This window comes from Anomaloglossus baeobatrachus, chromosome 12 (assembly GCF_048569485.1).
Source record: "Anomaloglossus baeobatrachus isolate aAnoBae1 chromosome 12, aAnoBae1.hap1, whole genome shotgun sequence".
NCBI classification, from domain to species: Eukaryota; Metazoa; Chordata; class Amphibia; order Anura; family Aromobatidae; genus Anomaloglossus; species Anomaloglossus baeobatrachus.
The window spans coordinates 33,252,565-33,277,694 of NC_134364.1; the positions used below are offsets into that span (position 1 = coordinate 33,252,565).

General features: G+C 44.7%; 1 protein-coding gene across 1 annotated transcript in view; it reads right to left on the bottom strand.

The window, feature by feature from the left end:
* The window catches only part of SLC25A21 (solute carrier family 25 member 21), a 434,643-nt gene that overhangs the window by 119,048 nt on the left and 290,465 nt on the right, over positions 1-25,130 (bottom strand). Inside the window, exon 3 of the mRNA XM_075330802.1 lies at positions 22,406-22,492. Within this exon, the coding sequence (XP_075186917.1) occupies positions 22,406-22,492 (87 nt within the window). The remainder of the gene's footprint in view (positions 1-22,405; positions 22,493-25,130) is intronic.

A 25,130-nucleotide genomic window follows, 5' to 3' on the forward strand; every position in this document is an offset into this window, starting at 1 on the left:
GGGCCCGGTGGTGGAGGTCGGAAGGTGGGTTGCGGGGCTGGGCCAGGTGCAGGGTCACGGGGCAGCGCAGTGCCAGACGGCACGGTGGTACTCACTCAGCCAGTAACACACACTGAGTCTCTGGTAAAACAAACGGCTGGATGGACGAGTCCCACAGACGGCTGCGGCGGTCACTCCCGGTAGGTTGGCGGTAACTGTCTCTCCCTGCACCGGTGTTCTGTTCTCGGCCCCAATGGCTTCCCACTGATAGCCAACATACCGCTGGGGAGCAGGCTAAGGGAGCCCTTCCTTTGCCCGCAGGCTCTGGCCCTGGGAGCTCTAGCTCTGGCGGTAGCTTTATCTCCCTCACGGTTTGGACGGTTGCCTTCAGTCGGGTCTTTACTGCTGGGAAACCCCGGAGGCTCCCGTCGCTGACGGATTTGACCGGTTTAACGGCGACTCCTAGCCTGGTCGGGGTCCGTAGGCCCTGCCGGATGGTGCTGGCTTCTCTTCGCTCCCCGGTTCGGTACCGGCGGGCCACCGCCCGTCCCCGGTCCTCACGGTTGTGCGTCAATCGGCCTCTCCTGCAGACGGTCACCACCGTCTGCAAACCTTGCTGTTTCTGTGCCCGGAATTACCAACAAAAGCCCCTATTTTATAAAAAAATATAATTTTATTCAATTTACTACAAATATAGAATAAGTGCAAAATTTAAAAATTCTTAATGCAAGTATTGGTATGGTGAGAGTACTGTGGGCAAATTCCCTACAACTCTCCCTACCTACCTGTGGGGGTCGGCACCCTGTGACGTCACGTATTGTGGTGCCCCCACTCTCCGTCGACTGATCCTAATAGCACCCTGTGCTCAACACTAGTAGGTGCTGCTATTCTGTGAGGTTCTATTCATGTATGGTGAATCCCATTCATACTACCATCATATCTCACTGTTGATCCAATATGGGTCAGCTTATTGTTTACAATGTATGGTTTCAACTAATCACAGTGAATCCAGCAAACAACAGGGATTCAATATGAGCCAGGGTTGGGCTCCAGTCCGGGGTTCCTGCATTAATCCCAGGATATCTTTATGTTCAATGGTTCAACAAGTTAGCCCGTCCTAATAATGCCCGACGCGTTTCACCTCCAGGACTTAAATATTAGAGGAGGTTCTTCAGGGGCTTTTCCAAATCGAGTTCACAAGGATGGTACACTGTAACAACAATATACCTTAAATTACAAATAACCCTTTACTGGTATATCATCAATCCTATACCAGTTATTCACTCCCTAGTAATTCTCTACTTACTAAATATCCAATTTGTCCAGAATTAAATGGATCCTTCAATGAGGAATTCTGTTATTACTGAGAAGACAAAATATATCCATCACTTTCATTCCAGGATCATATCACAGTGTCCATGTCTAATTAGCCATACAGTACTCACTTGCAGACATGACTGCACAAATAGAGTATAGTATCTGTCCTGTGCCACTATTAGATTTGCGATGGTTCACATCCGTCACCCATTGGGTTTAGTTCCCCTCCAGTGTGGAGACAAATTTAACTACAACAAACATGCAAGGGAGATCATAAGTTTCTCCAAAAAACAACATTATTTCCCACAGCATTATGGTACTTACTCTTAGGTGAGAACGGCAGACAAGTGTCTAGATATATACCGGACAGTCAGCTGGGAGTGCAGGTAATACACGCCTGCTGAATGTGACCTCCCTTAAGGTTTAAATACCCCTCCATAAGATCTCTATTTCCGGTTTCCAATCACGGTGAGATGATTGTCATCTCTATCAGCCTATCAGGCTAAACATTGCCCGTGAGGTCACTTCCTCTGATTACATCCGGTTACTCGGGCAGCAATGCGATACGTCACTTCCGTTTAGCGATTTTACCTTATCCCCCTTCCAGCAGATCATAATCTAAATCTGAATCTGGTTTGGCCATGATATCCCTTAATACGTTACTCGGGTGCCTCTATATTCCATTTATACGGATCAATCTATTCCCCCATATTTATATATATTACCGGGTGGCGATACGTCACTTCCGGTTTGTTCGTTACTAATAAAGTTTTGTTTAATATGTCCTTTTATAAACGGACCATATTCTAAACGGATCTTAATGTAACCATCAGGTTTATTATATCCTATGTACTCAAAAAATAATCACAGCCAATGAGTTGGTGAGTAATACCAGGGGGCGATACGTCACTTCCGATCAGGTCATAGCTAATAAAGTTATTCATTCTACTATGTCGCTGTCCGTTTCTATGGTAACCGTTCCTGTTTGTATAGATGTAATATTCGGAAAGCACCAAAGACTGTGGGCCAACCGAATCATATACGTTCCACCACTAATTATGGGAAATATATATAGTAGTCAAATATGTAATCCATTTGTCTCTAGGATTGGTAACACCAGGAGGATAGTTCATGTAAGGCTTTAATAGGATTCATACTATGCTAATTTATACAGACATCATGTAGCACAAGGGATTAATTCACACATGTCCATTATATGTCCCATCTGTCACTTTTCAGGGGGTATTATCATCCATCTATGATAAATTAAATATGGGACAATATATATCTTTACGGACCCCAGGTTGTGTATGAGATAGAATTTTTAGAAAGAATGTGTCAGCAAACATCTATATAGACGAATTGTTTATCCAGTAGTTTAAACTCAGAGAACTGGAGCATATGTTGATACAAAGGATTTCTGGTATCAAGCAGGGTTGTATATATGATTCCAAATTTTACTCCTACCCTATTCATTGTTTACTTTCTGTGGATATGAACTACTATTCTACAGAGGGAGACAAGGTGGATGTTTTGGTTGCAATCTATTCATCCCAAGGGATTAAATGAGCAACTCAGTTTTGTAAGCTTTATATAGGTGAAGATTTAACAATAATCCAGCAAGACATGTAAGTTGCCTTCCAAGAGAAGGACAGTGTCTTGGGAAAAGAAAAGGACTGCTAAAAAATTTTCATAGTAGTTCATATCCACAGAAAGTAAACAATGAATAGGGTAGGAGTAAAATTTGGAATCATATATACAACCCTGCTTGATACCAGAAATCCTTTGTATCAACATATGCTCCAGTTCTCTGAGTTTAAACTACTGGATAAACAATTCGTCTATATAGATGTTTGCTGACACATTCTTTCTAAAAATTCTATCTCATACACAACCTGGGGTCCGTAAAGATATATATTGTCCCATATTTAATTTATCATAGATGGATGATAATACCCCCTGAAAAGTGACAGATGGGACATATAATGGACATGTGTGAATTAATCCCTTGTGCTACATGATGTCTGTATAAATTAGCATAGTATGAATCCTATTAAAGCCTTACATGAACTATCCTCCTGGTGTTACCAATCCTAGAGACAAATGGATTACATATTTGACTACTATATATATTTCCCATAATTAGTGGTGGAACGTATATGATTCGGTTGGCCCACAGTCTTTGGTGCTTTCCGAATATTACATCTATACAAACAGGAACGGTTACCATAGAAACGGACAGCGACATAGTAGAATGAATAACTTTATTAGCTATGACCTGATCGGAAGTGACGTATCGCCCCCTGGTATTACTCACCAACTCATTGGCTGTGATTATTTTTTGAGTACATAGGATATAATAAACCTGATGGTTACATTAAGATCCGTTTAGAATATGGTCCGTTTATAAAAGGACATATTAAACAAAACTTTATTAGTAACGAACAAACCGGAAGTGACGTATCGCCACCCGGTAATATATATAAATATGGGGGAATAGATTGATCCGTATAAATGGAATATAGAGGCACCCGAGTAACGTATTAAGGGATATCATGGCCAAACCAGATTCAGATTTAGATTATGATCTGCTGGAAGGGGGATAAGGTAAAATCGCTAAACGGAAGTGACGTATCGCATTGCTGCCCGAGTAACCGGATGTAATCAGAGGAAGTGACCTCACGGGCAATGTTTAGCCTGATAGGCTGATAGAGATGACAATCATCTCACCGTGATTGGAAACCGGAAATAGAGATCTTATGGAGGGGTATTTAAACCTTAAGGGAGGTCACATTCAGCAGGCGTGTATTACCTGCACTCCCAGCTGACTGTCCGGTATATATCTAGACACTTGTCTGCCGTTCTCACCTAAGAGTAAGTACCATAATGCTGTGGGAAATAATGTTGTTTTTTGGAGAAACTTATGATCTCCCTTGCATGTTTGTTGTAGTTAAATTTGTCTCCACACTGGAGGGGAACTAAACCCAATGGGTGACGGATGTGAACCATCGCAAATCTAATAGTGGCACAGGACAGATACTATACTCTATTTGTGCAGTCATGTCTGCAAGTGAGTACTGTATGGCTAATTAGACATGGACACTGTGATATGATCCTGGAATGAAAGTGATGGATATATTTTGTCTTCTCAGTAATAACAGAATTCCTCATTGAAGGATCCATTTAATTCTGGACAAATTGGATATTTAGTAAGTAGAGAATTACTAGGGAGTGAATAACTGGTATAGGATTGATGATATACCAGTAAAGGGTTATTTGTAATTTAAGGTATATTGTTGTTACAGTGTACCATCCTTGTGAACTCGATTTGGAAAAGCCCCTGAAGAACCTCCTCTAATATTTAAGTCCTGGAGGTGAAACGCGTCGGGCATTATTAGGACGGGCTAACTTGTTGAACCATTGAACATAAAGATATCCTGGGATTAATGCAGGAACCCCGGACTGGAGCCCAACCCTGGCTCATATTGAATCCCTGTTGTTTGCTGGATTCACTGTGATTAGTTGAAACCATACATTGTAAACAATAAGCTGACCCATATTGGATCAACAGTGAGATATGATGGTAGTATGAATGGGATTCACCATACATGAATAGAACCTCACAGAATAGCAGCACCTACTAGTGTTGAGCACAGGGTGCTATTAGGATCAGTCGACGGAGAGTGGGGGCACCACAATACGTGACGTCACAGGGTGCCGACCCCCACAGGTAGGTAGGGAGAGTTGTAGGGAATTTGCCCACAGTACTCTCACCATACCAATACTTGCATTAAGAATTTTTAAATTTTGCACTTATTCTATATTTGTAGTAAATTGAATAAAATTATATTTTTTTATAAAATAGGGGCTTTTGTTGGTAATTCAGTGGTTATACCCCTACTGAAAGAGCACACAACTCTTTCTTTGGTTATAGAGTGTTTAGTGTTATGGCTGGATTTTTGTCAGGGCCAATTGAGGACAATACATGGCTAAAAGATGCCAAGGAAGCTTTTTCTGAGTTAGCTTATGAGGAAACTCCTACTCAAACACAATCCCTAAGGTCCATCTTTTCAGATCTACTGATTGAATACAAAGAGAATATTAAATCATGGTGGGAGGTCCAATCCCTTGACAATTATATTAAGAACCGCATAGTTCCTAGGGGACTGAGGATCTCTATCTCGCCTGCCCCTAGATCAAGATCGGCAGAACTTTTAACCAAGTGGGAGGAGGAATCAATTTCATCATCCCTTAGATTTATGGGTATCCTACTTGAGGGTGAAAAAAAGATATTGCAAAATACAACTGAAAAATTACAAAAAACTATTGATAGGGCCTTAAAATTTAAAACTGATGCTGAATTTGCTAATAGGGAGGCAACTCTTAAAACATCAATAGAGCGGTACAGATTGAGTATAAAAGATAGAAAACATAAACGTTTTGCAAGAGATCTAAAGGACTTTAAAGAAAAACAGGCCTATAATTTTGTTGATAGTGGGCATAAGATTCCCCCAAGTGATATTTCGTCCACAGAAGCTGAATCATCAGACTCAGAAAACCGCACCACGAAAAATTGGTGGAATCCCAGAGGGCCACCAAAGAGAAAATGGAAGGGGGGCTATATGAAGGGAAGGGGGAATGGAAGACAATATCAAGACAGACCCCAAGGAGGGCTGGATGGTTCTTCTACCTCTGGACAATCATCTGCCTCCTTAGCCCCTCCGTCCACTACCTCTTTTTTAGAAATGAGGGAATCAAGACCATACGACCTGAGGGAAAGGGTTCCCCATGGAACAAACAAAGTCTAAGTCACACTGTAAATCAGAGAACAACTATGACACAGGTGATTAATTTATCTAGCCATAATCTCTTGGAAAATGAATTGACAGTACTCAGGGCAGGGTTAGGATTTGTGCCTACAGTTAGATTTGACGCATTCTCATGGATAAAAGATCTTAACTTATTTATACGTAAATTGAGATGGAAAAAGCACTATACGATTTTAAATCGGAATAGATGTCATCAATTGGATATTCCGATGGATATGTTGAATGATTTTGACAATCTAGTGAGTTTGGAAGAGGAAGGGAATAGAAGAACGGGTGAAGGCCCCTTTTCCTCGCTGAAAAATAGGAGTACAAAAATGCCACCTCAAGGAGAACAAGACAGTACTGAGATTTTTTGCAAATTGGTAACTATGGATTTAATGAAAATCAATCCTAAATATCATCCAGCTCCAAAAAATCTCACTCGATATGAAAAAGAAGCCCTAGAAAGTTTGGAAAGAAATCAAGAGATTATAATAAAACCGGCAGATAAAGGCGGGAACACTGTTGTTATGGATAGAGAAAATTATTTAAAAATGTGCATGTCTCTTCTGTTGGATAGACAAACATATGAGATCCTTAAACAGGATCCCACAGATATATTTCTGGGGGAGCTAAAGCTGATATTGACAAAAGCTCAAAATAACAAACTAATCAGCAAGGATGAATTTGAATTCCTTCTACCAAAGCATCCACAAATAGCTACTTTTTACACAGTACCCAAGATACACAAGGGGTTGGATCCCCTAAAAGGACGACCGATAGTGTCCGGGATCAACGCCTTGTGTCAAAATAGCAGTACCTACATGGATCACATCCTGCGTCCATTTGTCATGGCCCTTCCTTCACACATCAGGGACACCATGGATCTCCTTAGGAGATTGGAAGGATTGACGGTTGATAAAGAAACTATATTAGTGTCAATTGACGTCGAATCATTGTATAGTAGGATACCCCATCATGTTGGCCTAAAAGCTATAAACCATTTTTTGTCATCTCGAGGTACTCAGTTTGCCCTCCACAATGAATTTATACAAGAACTAATGGAATTCGTCCTCACCAGAAACTACTTCATTTTCAATTCTATATTTTTCCACCAGCTCAGGGGCACAGCAATGGGGAGCCCGTGTGCCCCCACATATGCTAATTTATTCCTGGGCTGGTGGGAGGATACGGTAGTTTTTGGTGAGGAAGACAATGAATGGACCCCCCAGATTATGTTCTGGGGGAGATATATTGACGATGTCATTGTCTTGTGGAATGGGTCAAATGAATCTTTCATCTCGTTTGTAGAACATTTAAACATCAATGAGATAGGCCTTAAACTAACATATGAGATTGGTGGGAATAAAATCCCGTTCCTGGATATCTTCATACAAAAGGATGAGGAAGGGAGACTAAAAACTGATGTGTATAGGAAACCAAATTGCACGAACAACTTACTACACTGGAATAGTTATCATCCCCCCCCCCTTAAAAGAGGCATACCCAAGGGACAGTTCCTGAGATTGCGCAGGAACTGTTCCTTGGAGAGTGACTTCGATAAGCAATCAAGATTTTTGACGAACAGATTTCTCCAGAGAGGATACCCTGGAGAAACAATAAAAAAGGCCCAGGACTTTGCTTGGAGAAGCCAAAGGACGGAGTTATTGGTCCCCAGACGCAAGGAGGATCAAGATATCAAAACAAGATTAATAGGGACCTTTGACGACCAGAATCATAGAGTTCTGGCGATCTTGAAAAAATACTGGGGAATACTTCGGAGTGATCCAGATATTAGTAATGCAATCATGGAGACACCATCGATAACTTATAGGAGAGGACGCACGATAGGGGACCAGTTGGTACACAGTCTCTATACCCCCCCCCAAAAGAAGGGTACCTGGTTAGACCATAGAGGAATTGGTACATATAGATGTGGAAAATGCTCTTTCTGTAAATTTGTTATTCCATCTAAAGAATTTATCAGTGTGAGCACGGGCAGAGTCTATAAAAATAGAAATTTTGGTAATTGTAAAACTGAAGGATTAGTATACTTGTGTACCTGCTCCTGCCCACTAGATTATGTAGGAAAAACAAAAAGACAATTTAGAATTAGGATCAGTGAGCATTTGGGAGATGTTAGAAATAAGAGAGACACCCCTATTGCCCGCCATGTGAATGGCTGTCATGGGGGTGATGTGGGATCCTTGTCCTTTAGGATCATAGAAACAGTGCCCAAATCCATCAGAAGGGGGGATTGGGACAGGATTATTCTACAGAGGGAGACAAGGTGGATGTTTTGGTTGCAATCTATTCATCCCAAGGGATTAAATGAGCAACTCAGTTTTGTAAGCTTTATATAGGTGAAGATTTAACAATAATCCAGCAAGACATGTAAGTTGCCTTCCAAGAGAAGGACAGTGTCTTGGGAAAAGAAAAGGACTGCTAAAAAATTTTCATAGTAGTTCATATCCACAGAAAGTAAACAATGAATAGGGTAGGAGTAAAATTTGGAATCATATATACAACCCTGCTTGATACCAGAAATCCTTTGTATCAACATATGCTCCAGTTCTCTGAGTTTAAACTACTGGATAAACAATTCGTCTATATAGATGTTTGCTGACACATTCTTTCTAAAAATTCTATCTCATACACAACCTGGGGTCCGTAAAGATATATATTGTCCCATATTTAATTTATCATAGATGGATGATAATACCCCCTGAAAAGTGACAGATGGGACATATAATGGACATGTGTGAATTAATCCCTTGTGCTACATGATGTCTGTATAAATTAGCATAGTATGAATCCTATTAAAGCCTTACATGAACTATCCTCCTGGTGTTACCAATCCTAGAGACAAATGGATTACATATTTGACTACTATATATATTTCCCATAATTAGTGGTGGAACGTATATGATTCGGTTGGCCCACAGTCTTTGGTGCTTTCCGAATATTACATCTATACAAACAGGAACGGTTACCATAGAAACGGACAGCGACATAGTAGAATGAATAACTTTATTAGCTATGACCTGATCGGAAGTGACGTATCGCCCCCTGGTATTACTCACCAACTCATTGGCTGTGATTATTTTTTGAGTACATAGGATATAATAAACCTGATGGTTACATTAAGATCCGTTTAGAATATGGTCCGTTTATAAAAGGACATATTAAACAAAACTTTATTAGTAACGAACAAACCGGAAGTGACGTATCGCCACCCGGTAATATATATAAATATGGGGGAATAGATTGATCCGTATAAATGGAATATAGAGGCACCCGAGTAACGTATTAAGGGATATCATGGCCAAACCAGATTCAGATTTAGATTATGATCTGCTGGAAGGGGGATAAGGTAAAATCGCTAAACGGAAGTGACGTATCGCATTGCTGCCCGAGTAACCGGATGTAATCAGAGGAAGTGACCTCACGGGCAATGTTTAGCCTGATAGGCTGATAGAGATGACAATCATCTCACCGTGATTGGAAACCGGAAATAGAGATCTTATGGAGGGGTATTTAAACCTTAAGGGAGGTCACATTCAGCAGGCGTGTATTACCTGCACTCCCAGCTGACTGTCCGGTATATATCTAGACACTTGTCTGCCGTTCTCACCTAAGAGTAAGTACCATAATGCTGTGGGAAATAATGTTGTTTTTTGGAGAAACTTATGATCTCCCTTGCATGTTTGTTGTAGTTAAATTTGTCTCCACACTGGAGGGGAACTAAACCCAATGGGTGACGGATGTGAACCATCGCAAATCTAATAGTGGCACAGGACAGATACTATACTCTATTTGTGCAGTCATGTCTGCAAGTGAGTACTGTATGGCTAATTAGACATGGACACTGTGATATGATCCTGGAATGAAAGTGATGGATATATTTTGTCTTCTCAGTAATAACAGAATTCCTCATTGAAGGATCCATTTAATTCTGGACAAATTGGATATTTAGTAAGTAGAGAATTACTAGGGAGTGAATAACTGGTATAGGATTGATGATATACCAGTAAAGGGTTATTTGTAATTTAAGGTATATTGTTGTTACAGTGTACCATCCTTGTGAACTCGATTTGGAAAAGCCCCTGAAGAACCTCCTCTAATATTTAAGTCCTGGAGGTGAAACGCGTCGGGCATTATTAGGACGGGCTAACTTGTTGAACCATTGAACATAAAGATATCCTGGGATTAATGCAGGAACCCCGGACTGGAGCCCAACCCTGGCTCATATTGAATCCCTGTTGTTTGCTGGATTCACTGTGATTAGTTGAAACCATACATTGTAAACAATAAGCTGACCCATATTGGATCAACAGTGAGATATGATGGTAGTATGAATGGGATTCACCATACATGAATAGAACCTCACAGAATAGCAGCACCTACTAGTGTTGAGCACAGGGTGCTATTAGGATCAGTCGACGGAGAGTGGGGGCACCACAATACGTGACGTCACAGGGTGCCGACCCCCACAGGTAGGTAGGGAGAGTTGTAGGGAATTTGCCCACAGTACTCTCACCATACCAATACTTGCATTAAGAATTTTTAAATTTTGCACTTATTCTATATTTGTAGTAAATTGAATAAAATTATATTTTTTTATAAAATAGGGGCTTTTGTTGGTAATTCAGTGGTTATACCCCTACTGAAAGAGCACACAACTCTTTCTTTGGTTATAGACTGTTTCTGTGCCCGGGCCACGTACCCGGACACAGCCAGTCAGCTCCTCTACTACCACTTCCTCGCACCTTGACTTCCCTAACTGAACTGCAAAACTGATCTGCCTTCCTTTTCCCGCCTCCAGGACTGTGAACTCCTCGGTGGGTGGAGCCAACCGCCTGGCCCTGCCCCACCTGGTGTGGACATCAGCCCCTGGAGGGAGGCAACAAGGATTTGTGTCTGACCTTGATGTTCCTAACCGGGGTGTGGGGTGTGTTGTTGCAGTACCTGTGACGTCCTGGCTTGTCCAGGGCGCCACACAATTCGTCAGGATTCAACGACGTGTATGCGATGAACGTTTTAACGTTCAATCGCAATCGCACATACCTGTCACACACTACAATGTACCTTACGATGCCGGATGTGCGTCACTTACGACGTGACCCCGCCGACACACCGTAAGATATATTGTAGCATGTACAGCGGGCTTTAGGGTGCTTCCCATGAGATGGTTTCGCACAAAGGCTTATGGTCATATGGTTTCGCTGAATGGCAACACGTGTTTCACCACTAGAAGCAGTATGGCCAAAAGAGACAGCAATTTCTGGTAAAACATTTGCGGTGTCTTGCCACGAGAAAATTGTCCATGTCACCCAAAGTAAGCACCATTCGTCATGTATAAAAACAATATCCAAATTGGAACTCTATAAATTTAGAAATGATTAACAATAGACACACAGGCAGATGTACTGGGGTCCTGCGCAGGCGCACTTTGATCTATCCTAAAGCAGGGCTGATCAAAGTATTGTAGTGCTCATGCGCAGGACCTCAATGCCTGCTAGCGTGGAAGACATAGGACGCGTCATGTCAGGGTTCAGAAGAAGGAGGACAAAGATGGCCAAAAGAGGAGGCGCCATACACGGAGAACAAAGACACCCATCTGACCAGTCTAAACCACAACGCCCCTCAGGTGAGTATTATAAAGTGATTTTTATGTTATACCCCCGGCCTGGGCTCTTATATACAGTCATGGCCAAAAGTTTTGAGAATGCTACAAATATTAATTTTTACAAAGTCTACTGCTTAAGTTTTTCTAATGGCAATAGAAAAATTGGTAATTTTCAAAGTCAATATTGGCTAAGAAAATGAACTTTAACCCCCAAAACACATTTCAACATCATTGCATTCCTGCCTTAAAAGGAGCAGCTAACATTGTTTTAGTGATTGTTCCATTAACACAGGTGTGGGTGTTGATGAGGACAGGGCTGGCGATCAGTCATGATTAAGTAAGAATGACACCACTGGACACTTTAAAAGGAGGCTGGTGCTTGGTATCATTGTTTCTCTTCAGTTAACCATGGTTATCTCTAAAGAAACACGTGCAGCCATCATTGCTCTGCACAAAAATGGCCTAACAGGGAAGAGTATCGCAGCTACAAAGATTGAACCTCAGTCAACAATCTATCGCATCATCAAGAACTTCAAGGAGAGAGCTTCCATTGTTGCCAAAAAGGCTCCAGGGCGCCCAAGAAGGACCAGCAAACACCAGGACCGTATCTTAAAACTGTTTCAGCTGCGGGATCGGACTACCAGCAGTGCCGAGCTAGCTCAGCAATGGCAGCAGGCTGGTGTGAGGGCTTGTGCACGCACTGTGAGGCGGAGACTGCTTGAACAAGGCCTGGTTTCAAGGAGGGCAGCAAAGAAGCCACTTCTCTCCAGAAAAAACATCAGGGACCGACTGATATTCTGCAAAAGGTACAGGGAGTGGACTGCTGAGGACTGGGGTAAAGTCATTTTCTCAGATGAATCCCCTTTTCGATTGTTTGGGACATCTGGAAAACAGCTTATTAGGAGAAGAAGAGGTGAGCGCTACCACCAGTCTTGTCTCATGCCAACTGTTAAGCATCCTGAAACGATTCATGTGTGGGGTTGCTTCTCAGCCAAGGGAATCGCACCACTCACAGTCTTGCCTAAAAACACAGCCATGAATAAAGAATGGTACCAGAATGTCCTCCAAGAGCAACTTCTCCCAACTGTCCAAGAGCAGTTTGGCGCCCAACAATGCCTTTTCCAGCATGATGGAGCACCTTGCCATAAAGCAAAGGTGATCACTAAATGGCTCATGGAACAAAACATAGAGATTTTGAGTCCATGGCCTGGAAACTCCCCAGATCTTAATCCCATTGAGAACTTGTGGGCAATCATCAAGAGATGGGTGGACAAACAAAAACCAACAAATTCTGGCAAAATGCAAGCATTGCTTATGCAAGAATGGACAGCTATCAGTCAGGATTGGGTCCAGAAGTTGATTGAGAGCATGCCAGGGAGAATTGCAGAGGTCCTGAAGAAGAAGGGTCAACACTGCAAATATTGACTTGCTGCATTAACTCATTCTGTCAATATAACCTTTTGGTCTCATAATATGATTGCAATTATATTTCTGTATGTGATGTAAACATCAGACAAACACAATTAAAAACCAGAGAGCAACAGATCATGTGAAAATATAATTTTGGTGTCATTCTCAAAACTTTTGGCCATGACTGTACAGTATGTTAGAATGCTGTATATAAGAGCCCACTGGTGGTGGCTGCAGCTTATAGGCCCCAAATCTGGTGACAGGTTCCCTCCAAGAAATTTTGTAAGTAATTTTCATTAAAAAAATACACTAATGTTACTGCTGCAGTAATAGATATCGATTTCAGCTCCTGATTCTTTTTGCTCTCTCTCTTCTCTCAGTGTTAGGGATGGCAGCAAAAAGGGAGTTGTATACAGATCTCAACAATGTGGACAGAGTGGAAAGCATGTACAGTCTTGGAGAAGGCAGAGAAAACAGACTATACAAAAGGAAGAAAGTTGGTGAAGAGGCAATAAATGCAGAATAGAAGCTGTGGTGGTGTTATATGAGCAGCAACAGTCTGGACACACACAGAGCTCCCAAGCACAAGAGAAAAATCTGAAACTTGTATCCCTCTATAATCTGCATATCAGAGGGGTTTTAAAACAAACCAAATCACTAACTTGTGTAAAAATATTACTTTTTTCCCATGTCAAAAGGCGTCCATAGCCTTTAAGAGGCCCACTCAGATGCCAGTACATTATACCTTTTGGTAGATAACTTATTAGTGGCTTTTCGATATTGAGCACTACTATGTGGATGTAGCACTGGCATCCCTGCACTGCTCGCCCTCCTCCCCGCAGGGATGCCCACTTACTCACCGCTGCAGCCAGCCCACACCACAGTGCACGGTTTTCCCGCGGTCCTCCATGCGGGTGTTTCCTGCTTCTCGCCCCGAGACCTGTGCATGTCGCACTAGCCCTCCAAGAGTGCTCCTAAGGCATACGTATGTACTGCTGCGCTTCTCTTAAATGACCAGCGCGTCATTCCCTGGAAGTGCCTCTCAGCCTATTGCTGAGAGGTACTGGGTAGTAAAGGCACTCTCCCACTAGGGGAGGTGCCTGATCAACGTGATTAGTTAGTGATTTGTTCCCTAGCCAGCTAGTTGTCAGGTCCCCTTGTTTGCTGTGCTTCCCGTTTTAGTGTACACTGTCCTTGCCTTTCTCCCGGTCCCATTTGTACCCTGATGTCTGTCCACCGCAGCCGTGCCACCTGCCTCATCTACTGTGGTGGTCCCAGCTTTACTAGTGACTTTGTCCATCCACGCCAGCCATGCCACCTACCTCAGCTATCCCTGGTGGTCCCAGCTTTACTAGTGACTGTATCTGTCAAACCCAGCTGTGCCACCTGACTCAGCTACCCCGGTGGTCCTGTTATACTAATGACTCCGTCCATTCTCCCTGGCCCTGCCTGCCACCTCAGACTTTCCCTTGCTACAATAGAGACTCTGTCCGTTTGTCCCAGTGTCCGTTCTTGCACTGGGGGGGGTCAGCTACCATAGCCCTGACACTGCCTTGGGAGTGGCATCTGGTGTCTGCCTCGTGGCGGGTGCTTAGTCAAGCACCTCCTATTAATGGGTTAACCCGAGGTCCCACTGTGGTGCAGTGGGTCCACTCCTGAACACTGCTTTACCATTTGCAGCAACGAGCGTTACAGTGGGTCCTCTAAAATACGGCGCCATTATTCATACCGTTAACTATTGCAGCTTGTGCTGCTGTTTTAGTTTGTGGGTGAGGGCCCATTTCATTTTGCTCTAATGCCCAATGAATTTTCATTTTTGCCCTGCCCCATGTTTTTATCGTTGTAACCATGATGGGTGTGAACTGAACTGATCCAGAGCAGAAAATATCAGCAGGTGACCAACAAATAAGCAAGACGAGACAGAAATATTCAAGAAAAAAATAAGCAAAAGCCACGTCAGGACTGAGAAATGTCTGGAAAATTAACTGTATTGGAAAAAGGCGCTATGTGCCATTCATACTTATAGGCTGGATCCTGTTCAAAATGATGACATAAAAGAAGCCAGCTGGGGGCCACAGAGCGGCCTTGTACGTCCGCACACAGTATATGGCGGCTTAGTTAGAGGGGGAAATGCAACGCTAATGAAAAGTAGTCCTTTAAAAAGTCATTAATTCTGTACGGTGACATTTCAGCTGAAGGGATGGGGAGCGGAGAACACTAGAGGCAGGTAGAGGACAAGCTGATGGAAACTACGAAAGGAAAATTTTAACACCAACTGATCCCTGAGAGTATTTGCAAATGTCTAAAGGCCGGAGCCCAGGTTTCTAGGCTAATCCTCCGTACAAACATTTGCCCCAATAAACATTCAATCTGTTAATGCTAGCCATAAAGCTGTCAGCCCTTCATAAACAGACTGCCTTGAGTAGCTTAACTTTCCTGTGGCTGTCAAAGCCAACCGGACCCTAAAACTCCTGCAGCCAAAAAGAAATCCTGGAGAGGCCTCTCCCTTCCAGAGGAGCTCACGTAGAGACGAGCGAGGGCCGGGCACCTGCTCTGTGCATCTGGATGGGGATGGCCGGGGTTGTCACAGCCAAAGTGGTTTATGCTCTTTATAAATCACACACAACCTCATTTTAATCTATTTTTTTTTTACCCATGACATATAATTTTGATTGGATTTCCCCTACTATATTTATTGTCTGATTTTGACAATCTATCGTAAAAAAGTAGGTCCTTGAAAATAAGCTAATCGCATAAAGTCAAGCTGCCACGACCCCAGCGATCATCAGTAATCTGAAGAAGATCCTCGGAGCGAGTGTTAACGCAGCAGCGTTATCATACGATATTTAACATATCTAACATATCTAACATCTAACATATCTAACGATATGTCGCCGGGGTCACGGATTCCGTGACGCACATCCGGCATCGTTAGCGACGTTGTTGCGTGTGACAGCAAGGAGCGACTGTTAACGATGGAAAATACTCACCAAATCGTCCATCGTTGACACGTCGTTCCATTTTAAAAAATCGTTGATTGTGGAGGACGCAGGTTGTTCGTCGTTCCCGAGGCAGCACACATCACTACGTGTCACACCTCGGGAACGACGAACTGCAGCTTACCTGCGGCCGCCGGCAATGCGGAAGGAAGGAAGGAGGTGGGCGGCATGTTACATCCGCTCATCTCCACCCCTCCGCTTCTATTGGGCGGCCGCTTAGTGACGCCGCACGAACCGCCCCCTTAGAAAGGAGGCGGTTTGCCGGCAACAGCGACGTCGCTAGGCAGGTAAGTACATGTGACGGCTCCAAACGATTTTGTGTGCCACGGGCAGCGATTTTCCCGTAACGCACAAACAACGTTGGCGGGTACTTTCACCAGCGACATCACTAGCAATATCGCTGCGTGTAACACCCCCTTTAGATTTTCCTGCAGCACCTCTTCAGGTGAAATTAAGCATTACACCATTCCCACTGAAATAAATGGACGCTTTTGCAAATCACTGATTACAAAGAAAGTTGTTTTGTAGCTGCTCTTCATACTGATTAATAGAAGAACATTTCACAGGGGCAGCTCCTCTCTATAACTTTATTATGAGAATTAAATGTATTAATAGGCATTAAAGGGTTATTGTCACGCAATGTTTGGCTCTGCATGCACTTGGTGGTACAGCAGCATCAGACACTGTTCACACTACAAATTCTAGCAAGCAACCGGAGGGCTTCGGTATTGTTCAGGCTAGTTTCACACTTGCGTTGAACGGTATCCGTTGCATTGCGTTGTGTGACGGATGCAACGGATGTGTTGCATATAGTGGCGCAACGGATGCAACGGATGCTGCAAAACAACGGAATCCGTTTTGATATTTTTTTTTAGTTTTTTACCGGCGGTAGACTATTGTGAACGATCAGCTGATCGCTCCCAGTAGCCGGCCGCCGGGTGATCAGCTGATCGCTCCCAGTAGCCGGCCACCGGGTGATCAGCTGATCGCTCCCTGCAGCCGGCCGCCGGGTGATCAGCTGATCGCTCCCTGCAGCCGGCCGCCGGGTGATCAGCTGATCGCTCCCTGCAGCCGGCCGCCGGGTGATCAGCTGATCGCTCCCTGCAGCCGGCCGCCGGGTGATCAGCTGATCGCTCCCTGCAGCCGGCCGCCGGGTGATCAGCTGATCGCTCCCTGCAGCCGACCGCCGGGTGATCAGCTGAGCGCTGTCACTTGCCAGCGCCCGGGCATGCCGGCGGGCGCTTAGGTGAGCGCTGTCACTTGCCGGCGCCCGGGCATGCCGGCGGCCGGTCGCTCAGCTGAGCGCTGTCACTTGCCGGCGCCCGGGCATGCCGGCGGCCGGTCGCTCAGCTGAGCGCTGTCACTTGCCGGCACCCGGGCATGCCGGCGGCCGGTCGCTCAGCTGAGCGCTGTCACTTGCCGGCGCCCGGGCATGCCGGCGGGCGCGCGCTCAGCTGAGCGCTGTCACTTGCCGGCGCCCGGGCATGCCAGCGGCCGGTCGCTCAGCTGAGCGCTGTCACTTGCCGACGGCCGGGCGCTCAGCTGAACGTTCGGCCACCGCGAGCCAAAATAAAGTTTGTGATTTAAATAAAAAAAAAAGAGCATGCGCAGTGAAATCCAGAGGATTCCACTGCTCAAAACAACGTTACATGCTGCGTTCCTCCCGCTGGGCGGAAGCAACGGAGCGCCGCCCAGCGGAAGCAACGCAGGTCCTTTTGGTACAATCCGTCACCCATACAAGTCTATGGGAAACAGCGGAATCCGTTGACGGATTCCGCTGTTTTCCAAAAGGGCGGATTGTAACGGAAGGAAAACAACGCAAGTGTGAAAGTACCCTCAGCCAGAGCTGGTCGTCGGCTGATTTTGGTTCTCTGGTCTTCAGCCCTGCAGGAGTTAATTCCTTCCTGGTGAGCAGGAACTGACGTGCCCGCAGGGTCCTGTGAAGTACTCATCACCGGGCCAGTGTCTATTTGTGTTGTCACAGCGGCCTGGCCCGGTTCTGTAACCCCGGCGGTGTCAATAAAGACAGGGATGGGGACGATGGGAGTAGTTGTTTGTGACGCCATCTGTGGTATGTGGCCAGTTATTAGCCGCCGCTGTGGAAAGTCTCTCTTCTGGGGCAGATGGTGACACAGCTCGGGTGTTGCAGCTCTCCACAGAAAGAGCTAGGTCCGAGGGACGATGTTGGGAGTAGTAGTCGCCTATGGCAGAGGGGCGCGAGGTTGTGAGCGCCGGCAGTGATGGGACGACACAGAGGGTGCAGTTTAGGTTCTTTTACTCTCTGCTGTTGGAGTCCTGGGCTATGCTGTGATGGGCTTCAGCCGATCCCGGATACTTCAGAGGTCGTGGCCGGTGGTTCCTTCTGTGCGGCACCTTTCGACGGTTTCCCTCCACTCCAACTCCTGGGCCGTGGAACGGGTCACGCATGCCTTCCACACTCCCTGCAAACCCTGGGATCCCCCTTCTCTCCTAAGAACTCGGGCCTCAAACTATTCGCGTCTGTACTTGCTTGTCTCTCTCTGTGACCTGGCGCTTGCCGCGCATGGAGCTGATTGACTGCATGTATGAGAGATGGCTCCTAACTTCCCTGTGGAAGCCCTGCCTCCCGCATTCCTGAACTAGTGAGCAAGAGGTCCCATACCTCATGATGGCTGCCACAGCACCTCCCCTAGCCCAGTCCCAGTGGAAGTGCTCCCGTGTTCATGTGTTGGAAGAGTGTTTTGGTGGTGGTTACCGGTGGCGACCTCCTCTGTATCTGAGATGAATACCGCATCTTGGGTGAGGTGCAGTACCCTGTAGCGCCTGAAGCCGCAGGGGTGCCACAGAACTATGAGCTCAGGTTGCTAACTGTCACATGCAGTTGCCTCCTTCCTATTTAAGGCATGTTTTTTTCCAGTATGCGCTGATAATAGCTTCAGCATAGCTCCAGCAAATCTGGTCTTTGTGGTGAACCTGTTTTTGGTGATCTGTATTGCGATTTTGAGTGGTGTGGATGTTCCTCTGTTGTGCGTTTGCTTTCATCCCTTTTCTTTTTTACCCTGTACACATATCGTCTCTCCTGTGTGTTTTGAGTGCAGTGTGTATGAGTCTTCATTCTCCCTTGTCTGTGTCGTTTCTGTGGAGTTTTGTTATTTGGTTTTACGACCCGCCCCAAGGGTAGGGGAGAGGGGGAGTAAGATCAGGCTCAGACAGAATTCAGGGTCACTCTGGGGGCTCGGACCTAGCTACCATCAAGCCTACCTCCGAGATGAGAGACAGAGCAGGGTCTCGAGTGTAAGGGCCAGTCTAGGGGCCCCTGTTTTGCCAATACATACTCTGAGAAAGTTATTTCCATCTCTGAGATCCTATTCCAATATGTAGTCAATGTAATAATAATAATAATAATATTAGCAAATCCCTCCAATTAGAATTATAGTATAGTTCTCCTGATATAGCCATGTCCCTTACCTCATGGGCAGGGCATTGCAGCTTAGGTATCCATGGTTATGTCCACTCATATAGTGAAAGTTAGGTATCCATGGTTACAACCATGAGCGAATAAGTTGCAATGTCCTGCACATGAGAACAGAGATATGGCTATATCAGAAGAACTATACTATATTTATAATTGGAGTTATTTGCTACTATTATTATTATTGCACCTACTACATATTGGGATAGGAGCTTTGAGACGGGAGTACTCTTTTAAAGGGAATAAATGAAAATAATTGGCATGGAATTAAAGGCGCTTCTCTGTTCACGTCACCAATGAGAGATGAGCGAGGAAAGTGACATCACATGTGCTAATACCTGCCGGGACACGTGTACAATCATCAGATATCATGCACCTGTCCATCTCACCTGGCAATAGTGCTGGGACTTACACACGATTGTCAGGGACTGTGCATCTGTCCCACCTATCAAAATATTACAGATGAGAAATATCCAGGCAGGTAACAGTAGACATGACGCTGCATGCACTGTTCAGATCTCGATGTGGAAGTGAGCAGAGGAGAACTAACCCTTTAACACAACATAGTGGTTAAACTGGATATATCATAATACCAACAACAAACATTATTAATTAGAGCTCTCTGACCTGATGAGGCTGCTGCACTTACTCTGAAAATCAATGTCAGAATGGCCGCATAATCATTTTTGAAAGTTTTATTGCCTAATATTATCATGAGGATTTTAGGAGTCCTGCTTTAGCTGGACTCATAAAATAATCATTTAAATTTTTAGGATTTCCCATTCACTATGACATGGACTTTCAAAGTGAATACATTGGTAACATAAGGGCGAAGAGGTCTATTTCATAAGTACGCAGTTTGCATTGTGAAATCTGGTGACAGAGTCGTGTTTATGGTAGTCTGGACTCTGATCACAAACTGTAGATGACATGTGAGCCCGTATCATGAAAGGAGGATCTACAGGAAATCTTCAATGCAGTCATCCAAGCTAACCCCAACCCCTAAGGCCAGCTTCTCTAGATTTGGTGTGCATTTTCAGTGTATGTACTGGGAAAAAAATGAAAATTCTCATGTCTGCTCAAATACTTTAACTTACCAGATTAGGCCAATACATTTCCTATTGGCGTACATTATGTTTGCCTGGCATTTGTCAGTAAGGCAGTATCTCAGCTTATTTCTCTCAATAAAGTATAATGGACAGACCCCAGGTCTTCTGACCGAAAATCACAGTCTGATGAGTTTGTCAATTTGGGTCAAGAGACCAGGGGTCAGTTCAGGCATTACAGTCCATAAGCGGACTGTAAAATAGGCTTTTCTCAACCCAGGCTTACTTGTATTAAAATTGGAAGATCTTAAACAGCACACTTAAATGTCTGGAAGGGAATCAGCTCCGGGGTGAGGTTAAAGACTTGTTAGAATGTTCACCATAATCTTTGCATGTTGCCCTTTCCCTGTTTTCTCTCCCTGCTCCTCATTTTTTTCAATGAAGTATAATGGACTTACCCCAGGTCTTCTGACAGAAAATCAGAGTCTCCTAGGCACATATGAGCTTGTAAATTTGGGCAAGAGACCAGGGGTCAGTTCAGGCATTACAGTCCATATACGGACTGTAAAATAGGCTTTTCTCAATCCAGGCTTACGTGTATTAAATCTGGAAGATCTTAAACAGCACACTTAAATGTCTGGAAGTGAATCAGCTCCGGGGTGAGGTTAAAGACTTGTTAGAATGTTCACCATAATCTTTGCATGTTGCCCTTTCCCTGTTTTCTCTCCCTGCTCCTCATTTTTTTCAATGAAGTATAATGGACTTACCCCAGGTCTTCTGACAGAAAATTACAGTCTCATAGGCACATATGAGTTTGTCAATTTGGGCAAGAGACCAGGCATTACAGTCCATAAACGGACTGTAAAATAGGCTTTTCTCAATCCAGGCTTACGTGTATTAAAACTGGAAGATCTTAAACAGCACACTTAAATGTCTGGATGTGAATCAGCTCCGGGGTGAGGTTAAAGACTTGTTAGAAATTTCACCATGATCTTTCCATGTTGCCCTTTCCCTGTTTTTTCTCCCTGCTCCTCATTTTTCTCAATGAAGTATAATGGACTTACCCCAGGTCTTCTGACAGAAAATTACACTCTCATAGGCACATATGAGTTTGTCAATTTGGGCAAGAGACCAGGCATTACAGTCCATAAACGGACTGTAAAATAGGCTTTTCTCAACCCAGGCTTACTTGTATTAAAACTGAAAGATCTTAAACAGCACAGCTTAAATGTCTGGATGTGAATCAGCTCCGGGGTGAGGTTAAAGACTTGTTAGAAAGTTCACCATGATCTTTTCATGTTACCCTTTGCCTGTTTCCTCTCCCTGCTCCTCGTTTTTATCCATTTCTCTCAAAGAAGTATAATGGACTGATCCCAGGTCTTCTGACTGAAAATCACAGCCTCATAGGCACATATGAGGCTGTCAATTTGGGTCAACAGACCAGGGGTCAGTCCAGGCATTATGGTCCATATACGTACGGTGAAATAAGCCTTACTCAACCTAGGTTTACTTGTAATAAAACTTGCTATACTAATTTCATCTTCGTTTATTGCAAGCCTGATCTTTCTAAGCATTCAGAACACTAAACAGAGGACAATAGAGTCTTAATATACTAATGGGTGTCATTTAGGGTAGGGTTACATTGAGAATTTGTTTACAAAGGATACTTGGCTGCTGACCAAGGGGAAGCCAGGAGCTAGTCGGGCTCTCTCTAAGCTTCAGCAAAACGAGGCCATTCTATGTCTATGTTCTCAATGCCCACTTACCTTTCACTGCGATAGATCTTCTTGAAACAATCACTTAAGCTCTTATAATTGGAGGGATCGGATGATGTATTTCTTTGGATTTGAAATCTAAATAAATGAAAATAAGTAATTATTATATAGTAGTAATTACACATAGTAAAACACTTTGGATTCCAACACAGTAGTAATAAAATATAAATAAATTAGAGCAGCTGAGCTTAGTGATTGGCTGCAGTGGTCACATGCACTGCAGTCATGACATCACCACAATAGCCTGTAAATAATCACCAGGAGCAGCATCGTGGAGCTGGCAATGGGGCAGGGGGAAGGCACAAAATCCTATGGATTGAAGAAAGTTGAAAAAGAAAAACCCCTGTACATGGTCACTGTTGCAACAAACTTTGCATAACTCAATACATAGGACAAATGAATATAAGAAACTTTATAAGATACCTTATTATAGAAATATACTTTTTTCTCCACTTATGAGCCACCTCTTTCCCATCTGCGGGACTCAACATTCACTCTGAAAAGATGCTAACATTTTTCTTGTTATAACAAAAAAGGAACTGTCAATTCACCGGGGGATCAGATTAGAGCTCCTTATTAAAGTCTGTTAAGAAGGGAAAAAGAGGGAGGAGCAGACAAAGAGACGAAGACGTGCGCTGCAGAGTGCTTTACCTCACTCCAGAGGTGGATTCACAGCTACACTGCTTAGTACGGATGTATAAAAGCCATCATGCTTCTGAACCGTGTGAGTTTAATGTAGCCTTTGATTTCCCGCTCAATGTTTGGACAGTACCAGCCAAAAGTTTTCACACTTGTTTATACAACGGTTTTCCTTGCTCTTATTGGAATGTGCACATTATAGATTCAGACTGATGGCAGAAAAACCACAGAACGCACAAGGACATTATGAGTAATGACATAATGTGAAACAAGCAAGAATTTGTGTAAGGCCTAAGCCACACGGCATGAAAATCGGAGAGAGTGGAATGCGATAAAAGCACCCATGCGCGATTATTTTCTCAGCCCTAATTGGACAGAGAAAGCAGTCGCAGCATGCTGCGGGTGCAATGCGATCCTTGTTTCTCTCGCACCCATTCAAGTCAATGGGGCGAGAAAAAAAAAAAAAAATCGCACTGCACTCGCATTACACCGGTGTACCACGAGTGCAGAACGAGAATGGCAATAGCTGGCAATGTAGGAGAGAGGGAGGATAAATCCCTCCCGCCCCTCCTCAGCGCCGGCCATCCCCTCTGCAGCGCCGGCCCTCCCCTCTGCAGCGCCGGCCCTCACCTCCTCAGCGCCTGCCCTCCCCTCCTCAGCGCCTGCCCTCCCCTCTGCAGCGCCGGCCATCCCCTCCTCAGCACCGGCCCTCCCCTCCTCAGCGCCGGCTCGCCCCTCCTCAGCGCCGGCCCTCCCATCCTCAGCGTCGGCTCGCCCCTCCTCAGCGCCGGCCATCTCCTCTGCAGCGCCGGCCATCCCCTCTGCAGCGCCGGCCCTCACCTCCTCAGTGCCGGCCCTCCCCTCCTCAGCGCCGGCCATCCCCTCCGCAGCACTGGCCTGCCCCTCCTCAGCACCGGCCCTCCCCTCCTCAGCGCCGGCTCGCCCCTCCTCAGCGCCGGCCCTCCCCTCCTCAGCGTCGGCTCGCCCCTCCTCAGCGCCGGCCATCTCCTCTGCAGCGCCGGCCCTCACCTCCTCAGTGCCGGCCCTACCCTCCGCAGCGCCGGTCCTCCCCTCCTCAGCGCCGGCTCGCCCCTCCTCAGCGCCGACCCACCCCAGTCACAGTGACACTCGCATGACACTCTGCTCCCGCTGTGTTGCCAGCGTGAGACGAGTGTCATGTGAGGATCGCAGTAGTCCCCATGTGGCCCCGGCTTTAAAGCCTACATTTCTCAAAGACCACTTTCTTTTACTCGGATGACAGCTTTACACCCTCATGGCGTTCTCTCAAGCAGCTTCAATAAGTTGTTGGAAAGCCATTCCAGGCGACTTTTTTGAAGGTGTATTTGAGATCTGTCTGCTATCTAATGCCTGCGCATAATTTATGAGGCCTGTTATCTGAGGTGCGACTAGTCTGCATTTTCTGAGGCTGCGAACTCTGATGAAGTTACATTCCGCAACAGGAAATTTGTGGTTTCCTTTCCTCTCACAGTCCTCATGAGAGCCAATTTCATCATAGCAATTGACTGTTTTCATGACTGCATTGAGGATACCTTCAAGGTTCTAGCAATTTTCAAAATTGACTGACCATCATTACAAGTAATGATGGACTGTCATTTCTCTTTACTTAGTTGAGTGGTTCATGTCATTTTCAGACTTAGAAAATTTGTAGAATAGGGCTGAGCACTGTATGGAACGGTGTACCAAAACTGCCTCTGCAAAACACACTTGATGGTTGCAAACATTTTCTGAAAGCTTATAATTCCACAATTAGACTCTTGACATGTCATACCTGTTCATTAGAAGATTGGAAGTCCAGGTAATTACCTGGTGAAGCTGCTTTACAGAATTGCAAGGCGGTATAAAGTTGTTATCGAAGTAAAAAGTGGCGATTATGAAAAATCTAAGGCGTAGCATATATTCTAGCTAGTTTCACGCTTTTTTCTTTACTCCTTGTTTCCACATGACTTTTGTTTTTGTTGCCTTCTGTCTAAATTTACAATGTGCACATTACAATGAGGACAAACCCCTCCCCCCCATTACATAAACAGGTGTGTCCAAACTTTTGACTGGTACTGTA